We start from the raw sequence: 13,086 nt of genomic DNA on the forward strand, positions 1-13,086 counted from the left end.
CAGCTCCATCCAGAAAGGCTTCATGTCATGCGAGGGCTGCTACGAACACAACTTCATCCTCCAAACCACCATCCAAATAGCCAGAAGGGTGCGGAGGCCATGCGTGGTAGCGTGGTTCGACCTGGTTAACGCTTTTGGGTCCATGACCCACCACCACATCTTTGCCACACTCCAGGAGTTTGGGATGCCAGAGAACTTCCTTCATATGATCCGAGAGCTGTATGAGGGATGCAGCACCACCATCCGCTCGGTCGAAGGGGATACCACCGAGATCCTGATCCGGAGCAGAGTAAAGCAGGGCTGTCCCCTCAGCCCCATCATCTTTAACCTCGCCATGGAGCCATTGCTGCGAGTGATCTCCAATGGTACAGATGGCTTCAACCTCCACGCTGAGAGGGTGAGTGTCCTGGCTTACACGGATGACCTGGTCCTGACTGCGGACGACCCAGAGAGCCTCCAAGGTATGCTAGACACCACCAGTCGAGCTGCCGACTGGATGGGGCTCCACTTCAATGCAAAGAAGTGCACAACTCTCCACATTGACGGCAGCAAAAGGGACTTGGTGCAGGCGAGGGGGTCCCAGATTAAGGGCAAACCTGTCATCCCTCTGGCAGAGGGGCAGGTGTACCAGCACCTCAGCACGCTGACGGGTTTCTGTGTCTGGCAGACACCTGAGGACACCATTCAAGAGATCTTGCAGGATGCCTCCAAGATCGATGCCTCCCTGTTGGCACCGTGGCAGAAGATAAATGCCCTGAACACCTTCCTGATCCCCCGTATCTCGTTCGTCCTAAGGGGATCCGCTGTGGCGAAGGTGCCCCTCAACAAGGCAAACAAGATCAATGGTGAAGAAGTGGCTGTTCCTTCCCCAGCCAGCAATGAGCTGGTCTACATCGGCAGAGCCCCCTCCAACCAAGACATTGCCACCTTCCTGAGCGGCTCCCTGGATGGCGAATTCAGACGAGACGGGGGCAACATCGCTTCACCGTGGTCCCGCACTCACAATGCCACGCGTCGCCTGGAGAAGCGTGTCGGCTGCTGCTGGGAATGGTGCGAGAAGCGCCAGGAGCTGGGAGTCCTGGTGCCACAGATCAGGTCTGACAATGACGACATCATCTCCCTGAGTGCCAGGGGCACACAGGAGAGGACCCTGAAGGCCACCATCCATTCGCTGTATGTGGAAACCCTGAAGCATAAACCAGACCAGGGTAAAGCCTTTGAGTTGACCAGCAAGTGGGACGCCAGCAACTACTTCCTCGCCGGGGGCAGCTTCACCCATTTAGCCGACTGGCGGTTCATCCACCATGCGCGGCTCAACTGCCTCCCGCTCAACGGAGCCGTCCGCCACGGGAACCGAGACAAGCGTTGCAGGAAGTGCAGCTTCTCCAACGAGACTCTGCCCCACATCCTGTGCAGCTGCAAGCCCCACTCCAGAGCCTGGCAGCTGCGCCACAGCACCATCCAGAACCACCTGCTGAAAGCCATCGCACTGCGCCTGCGGGAGGTCGACATGAAATGCGCCATCCCCGGTACTGACAAGCCAGCTGTGACCTGATGTCATTGTCACCAACGAGGCCCAGAAAAAGATCGTCCTCTTCGATGTCACAGTCTCCTTTGAGAACAGGACCTCAGCCTTTTGAGCTCATAAGCTGGAAAAGTACGCTCCCCTGGCCGACACCCTGAGAGCGAAAGACCACGAGAAAGGGACCGAGAGACTTTGTCCATTGGACCATATGAACTGGAACCATAAACTCACTGAACGTTAAATCTCACCAAATGAGCGTCAGTCCATCCTCATCATTGTATCCACTCATTAAACTCCACACCTGAACATAGCCATTATATGAACAACATACCCTCATATCTCAATGTCTGTACTTTGACCCGTTAACCTTTTACCCCCAATCGGGAATATTGCAGATTATGTATTCCTTATGCCATCCGATCTTAACCCAAACTTCACACCTCTTGATAATCTGTACGTTATTCCCTGATAACCAGAAACTTCTACGCTTAAACTCTGTACCGTTCACTTTTTTTTAAACATCATCTTAATAAAAAATTTATTTCTGTGTGCTTATAATCAGCTGCTGCATTGTACTCCAGAGGTGTTTGCATTCCAGTGGTAGAAGAAGTAAATTACTTTGGCAGGAAAGGCAATGTATTTTTGAAAATTTGCCCCTATATTTCTAAAGGAACATTCAAAAAGACTTGGAAAATATGGCCCAGAAGACCGCTAATGCTGTGCAAAATTCTGCTCTAGTGGCTGTCAACTTCTACTGGAGTTACACTAGGGATGACTTTGGCTGAGTTTTTCTTCTATCATCCAGATAGTTCCTTGAAATCATTCTGAATGAAACAAAAGTAAATACCAAAAAAACCCACCCAACAACTCTTTTGTCTAGTTTTTGATACTTATAAAGGGAAATAATACCCCATACTTTGCAGTCCCTTATCTCTAATTTCAATGGGTCCAGATCACAGTTGTCCTACAGCCAATTTTTATCAGCAAATCAGTTGCATTCCTTATCCAAAAATACCCCTTTTGGTATAGTGGGCTTTCTGTAAAACCCCTTCTTCCCAGAAACCCACCCAAAGCCCACATGATTCTGGGGATATGACTGGTGAAACGCTGCACTTTGGCTATTCTCCAGCTGCCCAAGACCCATAGCACCCCAAGGTGCCAAGGACTGCACCTTAGCTACCCATCCCTTCACTAGGCTCTAGACTGGTGCAGGAATGGATTCAATCCCAGATCTATACTAACAGCTGCCATCAGGAGTGCCGTAGACACCATATCCCTATGGAATTCTCTGTGCCTATTAAAAGGATCTGTCTTCTGGCGAGACTAATTCATGCAAGAAGCGTACTGAATGCTTTTTCTTTCTTTGTATGTGTACACTGAAAAATCCTCTCTCATGTTGGTATAAAAAATAGGGATGTAGATTTTGTTTTTAAAGACAGCTGTGTTAGGGTGTGTTGCAAGATTGGGTCTCATATGAATTCAGATAGTAAATTCATTGTTAATAGCAGTGTTTCCCAAATGTCATGGGAAGGCTGTAGAGGGGTTGTTGGCCTGGTGAGGAGGAGATGCCTTGGGGGGTAGGGAGATTGGAAAGTGAACCCACACTCATCCCACAGTGATAGTTCCTGTCCTATGGGGCTGGGCCTTGTTCCCTGCTCTAGGTGTTGCAACCTTGTGCATGGGGTTGGAGTAGTGGCTGGGTGAAATCTGAGTGGTGCAATGACTTTGTGCACCAGGTCACAATGCCACTCACTCAAATTTTGTCTGACTGCACCCCCATCACGATGGATTTGGCTGGGCCAAATCTGAGTGGCGCTGCAGTGCCAGGTCCAGCCTCACAGGACAGGAGCCGCCGCAGAGGGCGGGGCAAGCTTGCTCTCCAGCCTCTGCCCCCTCCCCCTCCCCCCAGGGCCTCTCCTCCACACCAGGCTGGAATTAGGGTTGTGGTGCCAGGACACATGGTGCTGCTGCATAGTTGGTGCCTGTCAGCAGGGGAGGATGATGATCTATGATTTTGGATCCCCACTGATTTGGACCCTGGGTGCATTGCAAAAAAAAGAAGACAAAATGCAGTTGGTGGGTCGCCTTACTAAAAAGTTTGGGAACCTCTGTTGTATAGGGAAATGAAGTGAATGTTCTAATTTTTTTTCAATGTATTGTAATGTGTAAATTATAATTTTAGTCTCAGTGACCCTCTATGTAGAGTTTAGTTTTATGGGGGGAAATTATATAGTCCACTCTCGTTAAAAAGTAAATGTGCTGGCTTTTAGTTTATTGCCATAGACTATGGTATCTGGACTAGTTACTGCCTTTGTTGCCAGCAAAGAGCAAACTTTATTTATGGGTTTTTGCTTTCATGTATTGTACAGTGTTTAAATGAAAATGATTACCCCACATATTAATTTAAATAACCAATAGCTGTTTTTAATCTTACTTTTGTAAAACAACAGTATCCGCTGTTCAAAAACAACACAAAGAAAGCATAAGTAAACCAACTGTCCCTTCTTCTCTGAATAAAACTCACAGTGTTACTTTACTAACTGCTTAGTGAAGGTGTAAATGTTAAAGGCAATTAAAGCTCAAGAAATCCTTGAGAGCAGCAGTGAGCCATCAAATTGTTCTTCACTGTACTCTTAGCCAGACTAAAACAATCAGATAATCATGTAAAATTGTTATGAGCTGGGTGAAACCTCCTCATAGGTCAAATTAAAACCTTGCTGAGATTGAGGGGTGTGAACTCGCCCTTCAATTAACATAACTATAAGAATACATTAATATCAAGCCCCTATCTAAGACAAAAGGGTTATATGAACACACACAGGGGTTTCTGGACTAACTGCAGAGGGCTTTTGCTGAGTATTGTTTGGAGGCATAACACAGAGAAACAGAAGAGACAAGAACAGAGAGAGAGTTGCAGAGGCAAAAAGCAAGAAAACCAAGCAGTAGCCTGTGAGCCCAATGTGACCTTGGGAAAAATGAGAGCTTTGGGGTTTATTGGCTGAAAAGGCTTGGGGCTGTGTCAGGGATCAGGGCCTCCCACAGAGCTAGTCTGTAGGCAGCCTCATCAGCACAACTGCCTGCAGCAGGCTGCCTGATTAGCCATGCAACCTGATTGGCTGCAGAGGCCTGCAGGCTGGTTCTTAAGCCAGCAGCACCCCCCAGTTCCCTATTTTTTCAATGCTCAGGTCTACCACTGTGTCTGTCTCAGCTTTGCCTAGTATCCTGTATGCTCTAGTTCCTGATCTCTGGTTTTGACCTTTGGCTCCAGCTCCTATGGGACTCTGGTATCTGGTTCTTGATGGCTGATTTTGATTTTTGGCCGTGGCTCCAGATTATGGACTCTGGCTTGACCTTTGGTTCTGGTTAGACTTTGGCTTCTGATGACTGACTATGGCTCTGACTCTGACCATGAGGCCTGCTGTCCAATCTGACCACTAGGCTAGACTGCCCTCATCCTGGTTGGGTAAGGAACTACTCCTTTTGTTTTTGGTTTCCCCTGTGTCCAGAGAAGCAGGACTCTGTACATTCCTTGTGGTGTGGGTTTTTTTGTTTTTGTCTTTTTTAATGTAATCTTGTGTTTTGGGTGTGTGTGTGTGGGGAGGGGGGGGGTGTTCTTGTCTTATACAAGACACTCCAGATTCAATCTATTTCCAATTGGAACATCTCCAGGGCCCTACAATTTAACTAGCTGCTTGGCTCAATAATGGGGAAACAACAGTAAATAGAACACGTGATCAGTAATCTGGTATTTATCTATCGGCCTGTGGAATCAACATTTTCTCCCATAATTTCAAAGTAGAAAATAGAACGATATGAAGGATTCTATTTTTCAAAAATGACTAGTGACTTTTGGGTAGCTCAATTTTTGGTGGCCATCTTGAGACCCCTTAAAGGTGCCTGACTTTTCAGAGGACAGGTACTCAGCACTTTTGAAAATCAGCTCCCTTTAAGGTGTCACCAGTTAGGCACACAAATATTAAGGCACCCAAAATCATTGGTCAGTAGTCATGTATTAAACCTACATAGCTACAGTATAGAAGGTAAAGGAGGGAAGTGAGGGAAGGGGTTTGGAGTTCTTTTTTTAAAGTTATTGATTTTCTACTTAGAACTTTATAAAGCTGCATATCACTATGGTATATGTTAATATAAACGACATGAAGCTTTTTAAACTATTTGTCTAAATATGCCTAGAACTATATGCAAGGCTGGCTGTCTGCCATGGCAAACCACAGGAAAAGTCATGAGAGTGTGTGTGTGTGTGTCTCGCGCTCGCTCGCGCTCTCTCTCTCTACTAACAGTAGTAGTAGCAGCTTTGCTTTGCACAAACACTAATGAATTTTTATCCTTGCAACACTCCTGTAATGGAGGGAGATGTTATCCCCATTTTACAATGGGAATCCCTTAAATGCAAAAGTCATCATTTTAGTTAAAAGAACAATTATGGCACTGAATATTCAAATTCTGGGAAAAGGCAAATATTAGTATACTTGCCCTTTGAATAAAATGTATTTTAAACAATGTAATCCTATGTATCTGTGGTAAACCAAACTTAACCACAATGAAAACATAAAAGGCAGGGCCAAATTTGTAAAATGGAGGAATCTTTCATAGTGACAGGTTAGCCATGACAATCGTACTGGTGTTAAACAGAGACAACATGACTGATTTGTCTCTCAATTACACCAGCTTTACACTGATCTAATTCCAGTAGCTTCTCAAGATGTAATCACACAGCCTCTCTGATTTATAGTCATTCAGTCCATAATGGTACAGGCTGAAGATTAATAAATTACACAATTTTTTTATGAATATTGATGGCCATTATCTCCAGTGCAGGATTGTTCCTTACATTTTGTAATGCTTGGTCCAACCTAGTTCTAAAAATCCCAAGCAAGAGCAGTGTTTCCACCACTTTCCATGAACTATTCTATAGCCTATTACATTTAACTCATTTTTTTTCTGATAATCTTTAATTTTTCCATTCTTAATTTCATCCAATTATCTCTTAATTCCATTAGTAATTTCAGTCCCTACAACTATTTATACATTTTTAAGGTTTAATTTTTTTCCCATTCTGGTTCATAGATTCATGCATTTCAAGACTGTCAGGGACCATTGCAGTCATCTAGTCTGATCTCCTGCAGAATACAGGCCATAGTTCATCCAGTAATATCTGCACTGAGCCCATATGTTGTGGCTGAATAACTTTTTTTCCAAATGTGAATTGATGCAATGTTACCTTATGGAGTCTGCAGGCAAATATAGTTAACGGTGGATCACATTCCCATCTGGTGTAAACCCGTAGAAATAAGTGGAGTTTCATTAGGGATGAAGGTGGCCCAAAAGCTCAGGGAGACATGAAATCCCTCCAATAATCTCAGTGGGATATTAACCATTAAATCTAATGATGACCGTTGTAATATCAAATCTGATTATTTAACCAAAGAATCCATATATTTGGGGATAGAGGGTGGACCTTGAATAGAGTACTATCACTTTCTTTTACCCTCCCATTCTGATTCCTGACTAATTCAGTTGCCAGAACATTGGGAGCATTTTCATTCAGTCTGAGCACTGCAATCAGAGTTACCGAAGTCACTTCTTGAACTATAGGAGTCAGCCTTTGGCATAACTCCAACATTGATTCTGCTCATTTTGGAAGAATATTTTATAGTTATAAATCTAGCTCAGTCATCTTTCTGAAGCTCCATTCTGTATTAATTATCCAAACTGTAAAAAATAATCCGAGTTTATTGAAATATCCTAATCCCCTTAAACATCTTTTAAAATATTTTTAAAATTCAATATAAATGTTGTACCCTTTTAATGCTTTATTAACCATTGCCCATCCATAACTGATACGCATGTAATGTCTGACTCCTATGTTTTTTATCATAAATCACCTTTAGTGTGTGCATTTTCATGATCTTGATATTTTGTGTGTCAATCTCAGGATTTCACATCAAGTCAAGTACTTCCCTGCTGCTGCACAATCTCCTGTGAGCACAGCCCTGATGAATTTTTTCAGATATGGTTTTATTCTACTTACATTAAATGGCTTAGTAGTGCATCTGTGTGCAGAGATGTGAAAAAGGTGAGCATCTAAATGAAGCCAGATCTGCCAACCTAAGGAAACGGAGAAAATGGATATTTGAGAAAATAATGGTAGAGATCTTTTATATCCTGCTGAAATATAGGTTAGACTTATTTTTATTGAAGGATTGGAATACTTAAAAAGTGAATCCTATTCAGAGAGGAAATTGGAAACTTCTTCAAGATTTCTTCACAGGAGAAGCTGTGGACAAAGAGCAAAAATGTTTAGTAGGTATCAATCAGCTTAAATTAAGAGGGCAAAACTGAAGGAGGACTGTCAAGTGAACAACAAAGGGCGTATTCTTGATCAAGGTGATCAATTCTACTCATTATTAATGCAAGCACTCATTATATTCAAGTATCAAGCCAGGCTCGTGGTAAAAAAGGGATGTATCCTCAGTCACACCAGTGCAACCCCCTTGCCTTTAATAGGATCAACCCAATGTAATTGAAGTAAGAATTTGGGTCAAACATTTTTGATCTGGTTATGAAACCTACATTGCTCACAATGGTCAAATCCCTGATCACTTTCTTTGTTTGGAAAGCTCTTAACAGATTGCTGCTTTCTCTGATGTCAGATTCACCTAATCTACTTGTCTAGTCTACATTTCTGACTTCATAGTCACATGTACATTTCACTCTTCTAACCTTATTTTTCCTATTTTGAAATTGATCAAATAAATGAGATCAAGTTACTTGTCTCTGAAATACCTTGTTTTCATGGAGTCTGTAATATACACATCCTTGCTGGTTCTGTAATGCACACTGACTCACAGCTCTTAAATAAGGGAAATTGTCTAAATACCTGCTCATCATGGATAATAAAAGGTATTATGACTATCTTCAAAGTGCTGTAAAAACATTAACTAATTAGTCCTCAGAACATCCTATGTGGTAGAGTATTTATTATTCCCATTTTACTGTGGGGAGGAAAACTGAGACAGAGCCTTTAAGTGATTTGCACAAAGTTAAACAGAAAATGAGTGGCCAAGCAATTCCCCATGCACAGAAAGTGTGTTATTAGTCCAATAATATTAAGAAACTGAAAAAGTGACTGAAGTGAGGACATTCAGTGATAAGGCTAAAACCCAGTCCTGTCTCATTGTCTTGTACTTAATTATTTTAATGCAACTGTCTCCAATTGGTGTATAGCAATCCACTGTGATTAAGAGAGTCAAATTAAATGTATAAAAGGAAGGTGCAACCATACCCGAGTACAGTCGAATAAATTGGAGAGAGATTCATCTTTTTTGCATGGTTCTCCAAAAATACCCAGTTATCCCCCTTGTATCAGCTCTCCCCAAAGACACCATATTCTTCCATCACAGCTTGACTGGATGCTATCCATGTCACCCCTGGTTCTACCAGATGCAGTCACAGGAGGAGAAACATGGTCCCCTAAAAATTGAGGGCTTGGCCTCTTCAGCAATCCTTGTTCCAAGGGACCCAGGGAGTTAATAGGTAAGGAAGTTACTTTGACTCCTTAACTATGTATTTGGAGGCAATGTGGTCTAGTAGACAGGATTCTGAGGCCTATTACTCAGGATGTCAGGATTCTATTTCCAGACTCTCACAGTGACCTTAGGTATGTCACTTCACCTGTCTGGGCCTCCATTTTCCCACCCTGTCTTGTCTCTTTGGGGCATGGATTGTCTTCCACTATGTGTTTGTACAGTGCCTAGCACAACAAGGTGTTACACTAATACAAATAATAATCCCTAGTAGGCCATAGGGCTAGGCGTGAGGAAGAAGAGCATTAAAAAAGCAAAATGGGGGGGGGGGGGGGAAATGACCAAAGAACACAGGAAGAGGAAAAATACAGCAGAATTGGAAGGACCTTAACTTTAGAAAACAAGATGAGATTTTTTTTCAAATATATTAAATAATACAATCCCCCTTGCAAGTATATATAAATAAAGTTGCACATATTAACTCATAGCAGAGAATCAGAGAAATTCTAAACCTCTGAAGTAATTCAGTCCATAGTGATACAATAGGAAATTGACTAAGATTACAGAATTTTCTCTAAAGAAAGAGCACAGTTGTTATCCCAAGTACAGGACTGTTCACTAGAAGCCATTTTCTAGTGAATTGTTCCATTTAATTTTAAAAGTTCCAAGTGATAGGAGTTCCTAAACAGAGTGGATAAAAATAGATTATTTTTTAAATAATTTCAATTGGATTTTTTTAATTTTTGTTTAAATTATAGTTTTCTTTTAAAAATAAATTCAGATTTCATTGTAAACAGGTTTAATACAAAGTATGTTAAGACCTAAATTATCTTGTCAAACATTTAAAAAAATAAATAGGCCGAGTCCATGACCCTCTAGCAACAACTTTGATTTAAGGGCTGATCTTTATAAAGAAAGATATTTTTCTAATGATTCTAACTTTTCAGGTTAAGCTCTTTAAACATGTCACAACATGTACTGTATTAAGTGCTTGATCCTGTGGGGGATCCAGGGGCTGTATTACTGGGTGCAAGAGACTGGCAAATCATCACAGGCATTGGGAACTGGCCTCTTACTACAGAAGACACGATCATGTATATCATCAGGATCATCCATCGACCCCACCTGGGTGGTATCTCACTCCTGTTTTATAGTTTCTTTCTACCTCCGCTCTAATTGTCTCAGGTCTCAATTTAAAAGAAGTCACACCACTGAACTGGTGGAAGTCAGCAGCTAAGCACCTGGAACCAGTGTTTAAGAGCTAAACTAGCTTTTGACAGAGTAGCTTCTTCTTCAGGCACAGAAAGACTATTTTCTTCATTTGGATTGATTAATTCAAAAGTGAGAAATTGAATTGGAGTTGACAAAGCAGAAAAACTTTTTTCTCTTCCAGTCTATGAATAAAAATGAGGAGGTTGAGGATGAGACCTACCAGTTATAGAAGTCTGAAAGATTGTCATTTTCAAGAGACTTAGGCGAGTAGGTAATTTAAACTCCAATCACTTTGACTAAGGCATATTTGGAACAAATTGATAAAGTAATAAGTTACCAGGACCAGCTGGGATTCACCCAAGCGTTCTGAAGGAACTCAAATATGAAATTGCAGAACTACTAACAGTGCCATGTAACCTCTTGGGGTATGTCTACACTACGAAATTAGGTCGAATTTATAGAAGCCGGTTTTATAGAAATCGGTTGTATACAGCCGATTGTGTGTGTCCCCACATAAAATGCTCTAAGTGCATGAAGTCAGCGGACCGTGTCCACAGTACCGAGGTTAGCGTCAACTTCCGGAGTGTTGCACTGTGGGTAGCTATCCCACAGTTCCTGCAGTCTCTGCCGCCCATTGGAATTCTGGGTTGAGATCCCAATGCCTGAATGATGCAAAACAGTGTCATGGGGGGTTCTGGGTACATGTCATCAGGCACCTCCCCCTCCGTCAGAGCAACGGCAGACAATCGATTCGCGCCTTTTTACCTGGGTTACCTGTGCAGACAACATACCATGCCAAGCATGGAGCCCGCTCAGCTCAGCTCACCGTCACCATATGCCCTCTGGGTGCCGGCAGACATGGTACTGCATTGCTACACAGCAGCAGCTAATTGCCTTTTGGCAGTAGACGGTGCAGTATGATATGGTAGCCTTCATTGGCGATCTGGGTGCTGGCAGACATGGGGCTGGCAGACGTGGGGCTGCATTGCACACAACAGCAGCCCTTTGCCTTTTGGTAGAAGATGGTATATTAAGACTGATATCCGTTGTCATCGTACTGCAGTGGCTGTCAATCATGGGCACCTGGGCAGTCTCGACGATGCTGGCTATCAGTCGTAGTATGCTATTTTCTGCCAAGCGCCCAGTATTTTCTGCCAAGCACCCAGAAGATGCCGAGGGCTATCAGTCATGCTGCACTGTCATCTGACAGCTTAAGATGTAAAAAATAGATTTGTTCTGTATTCCTTTGCTTCCCCCTTCCTCCGTGAAATCAATGGCCTGCTAAACCCAGGGTTTTGAGTTCAATCTTTGGGGGGGGGCCATTCTGTGTGACAGTTGTTTGTGTTTCTCCCTGATGCACAGCCACCTTTGTTGATTTAAATTCCCTGTACCTGTACGCCATGTCGTCACTCGCTCCTCCCTCCCTCCCTCTGTCAGATACTAGTTTCACTCCTTTTTTTCAGACCAGATGCCATAGCACTGGGATCATGGAGCCCGCTCAGATCACCACGGCAATTATGAGCACTTTGAACACCACGCGCATTCTCCTGGAGTATGTGCAGAGCCAGGACATGCCAAAGCAAAACCAGGACCAGCCGAGGAGGTGATTGCAGCGCGGCGACAAGAGTGATGAGGACATTGATATGGACATAGACCTCTCACAAAGTACAGGCCCCAGCAATGTGCAAATCATGGTGTTACTGGGGCAGGTTCATGCCATGGAACGCTGATTCTGGGCCCAGGAAACAAGCACAGACTGGTGGGACCGCATCGTGCTGCAGGGGTGGGACGATTCCCAGTGGCTGCGAAACTTTCGCATGCGTAAGGGCACTTTCATGGAACTTTGTGTCTTGCTTTCCCCTGCCCTGAAACGCCAGAATACCAGGATGAGAGCAGCCCTCACAGTTGAGAAGCGAGTGGCGATAGCCCTGTGGAAGCTTGCAACGCCAGACAGCTACTGGTCAGTCAGGAATCAATTTGGAGTGGGCAAATCTACTGTGGGGGCTGCTGTGATCCAAGTTGCCAGGGCAATGAAAGACCTGCTGATATCAAGGATAGTGACTCTGGGAAACATGCAGGCCATAGTGGATGGCTTTGCTGCAATGGGATTCACAAACTGTGGTGGGGCGATAGACGGAACCCATATCCCTATCTTGGCACCAGAGCACCAAGCCACCGAGTACATAAACCGCAAGGGGTACTTTTCAATGCTACTGCAAGCCCTGGTGGATCACAAGGGACGTTTCACCAACATCGTAGGATGGCCGGGAAAGGTACATGATGCTCGCGTCTTCAGGCACTCTGGTCTGTTTCGAAAGCTGGAGGAAGGGACTTTCTTCCTGGACCAGAAAATAACCGTTGGGGATGTTGAAATGCCTATAGTTATCCTTGGGGATCCAGCCTACCCCTTAATGCCACGGCTCATGAAGCCGTACACAGGCAGCCTGGACAGTAGTCAGAACCTGTTCAACTACAGGCTGAGCAAGTGCTGAATGGTGGTGGAATGTGCATTTGGACGTTTAAAAGCGCGCTGGCACAGCTTACTGACTCACTCAGACCTCATCGAAAAGAATATCCCCATTGTTATTGCTGCTTGCTGTGCGCTCCACAATATCTGTGAGAGTAAGGGGGAGACATTTATGGTGGGGTGGGAGGTTGAGGCACATCGCCTGGCCGCTGATTACACGCAGCCAGACACCAGGGCGGTTAGAAGAGCACAGCAGGGTGCGGTGCGCTCAGAGAAGCTTTGAAAACGAATTTTGTGACTGACTAGGCTATGGTGTGAAACTTCTGTTTTGTTTCTCC

The 13,086-nt window shown here is 43.9% G+C and overlaps 1 protein-coding gene across 3 annotated transcripts; it reads left to right on the forward strand.

Moving 5' to 3' along the window:
- The first annotated feature begins 4,728 nt into the window (after positions 1-4,728).
- On the forward strand, positions 4,729-13,086 carry LOC128843515 (uncharacterized). 3 transcript variants are annotated; one of them, XR_008446285.1, is made up of 2 exons: positions 4,729-4,988; positions 7,479-8,251. XR_008446285.1 is itself a non-coding variant. In XM_054040391.1 (2 exons), the coding sequence occupies exon 2, from the start codon at positions 12,099-12,101 to the stop codon at positions 12,771-12,773; it is 675 nt and encodes a 224-aa protein (XP_053896366.1). In that variant the 5' UTR covers positions 4,729-4,988; positions 11,745-12,098; the 3' UTR covers positions 12,774-13,086. The 3 variants fall into 3 exon arrangements, 2 of the variants coding, with proteins under 2 accessions (XP_053896366.1, XP_053896367.1); XM_054040391.1 differs by lacking the exon at positions 7,479-8,251 and adding an exon at positions 11,745-13,086; XM_054040392.1 differs by lacking the exon at positions 7,479-8,251 and adding an exon at positions 11,750-13,086.

Source organism: Malaclemys terrapin, chromosome 9 (genome assembly GCF_027887155.1).
Source record: "Malaclemys terrapin pileata isolate rMalTer1 chromosome 9, rMalTer1.hap1, whole genome shotgun sequence".
In the NCBI taxonomy this organism is placed as follows: domain Eukaryota; kingdom Metazoa; phylum Chordata; order Testudines; family Emydidae; genus Malaclemys; species Malaclemys terrapin.

What these genes read in the sequence shown, in the direction of transcription:
- LOC128843515 (XM_054040391.1), top strand. Translation starts at nt 12,099, where the DNA reads ATGCGTAAGGGCACTTTCATGGAACTTTGTGTCTTGCTTTCCCCTGCC.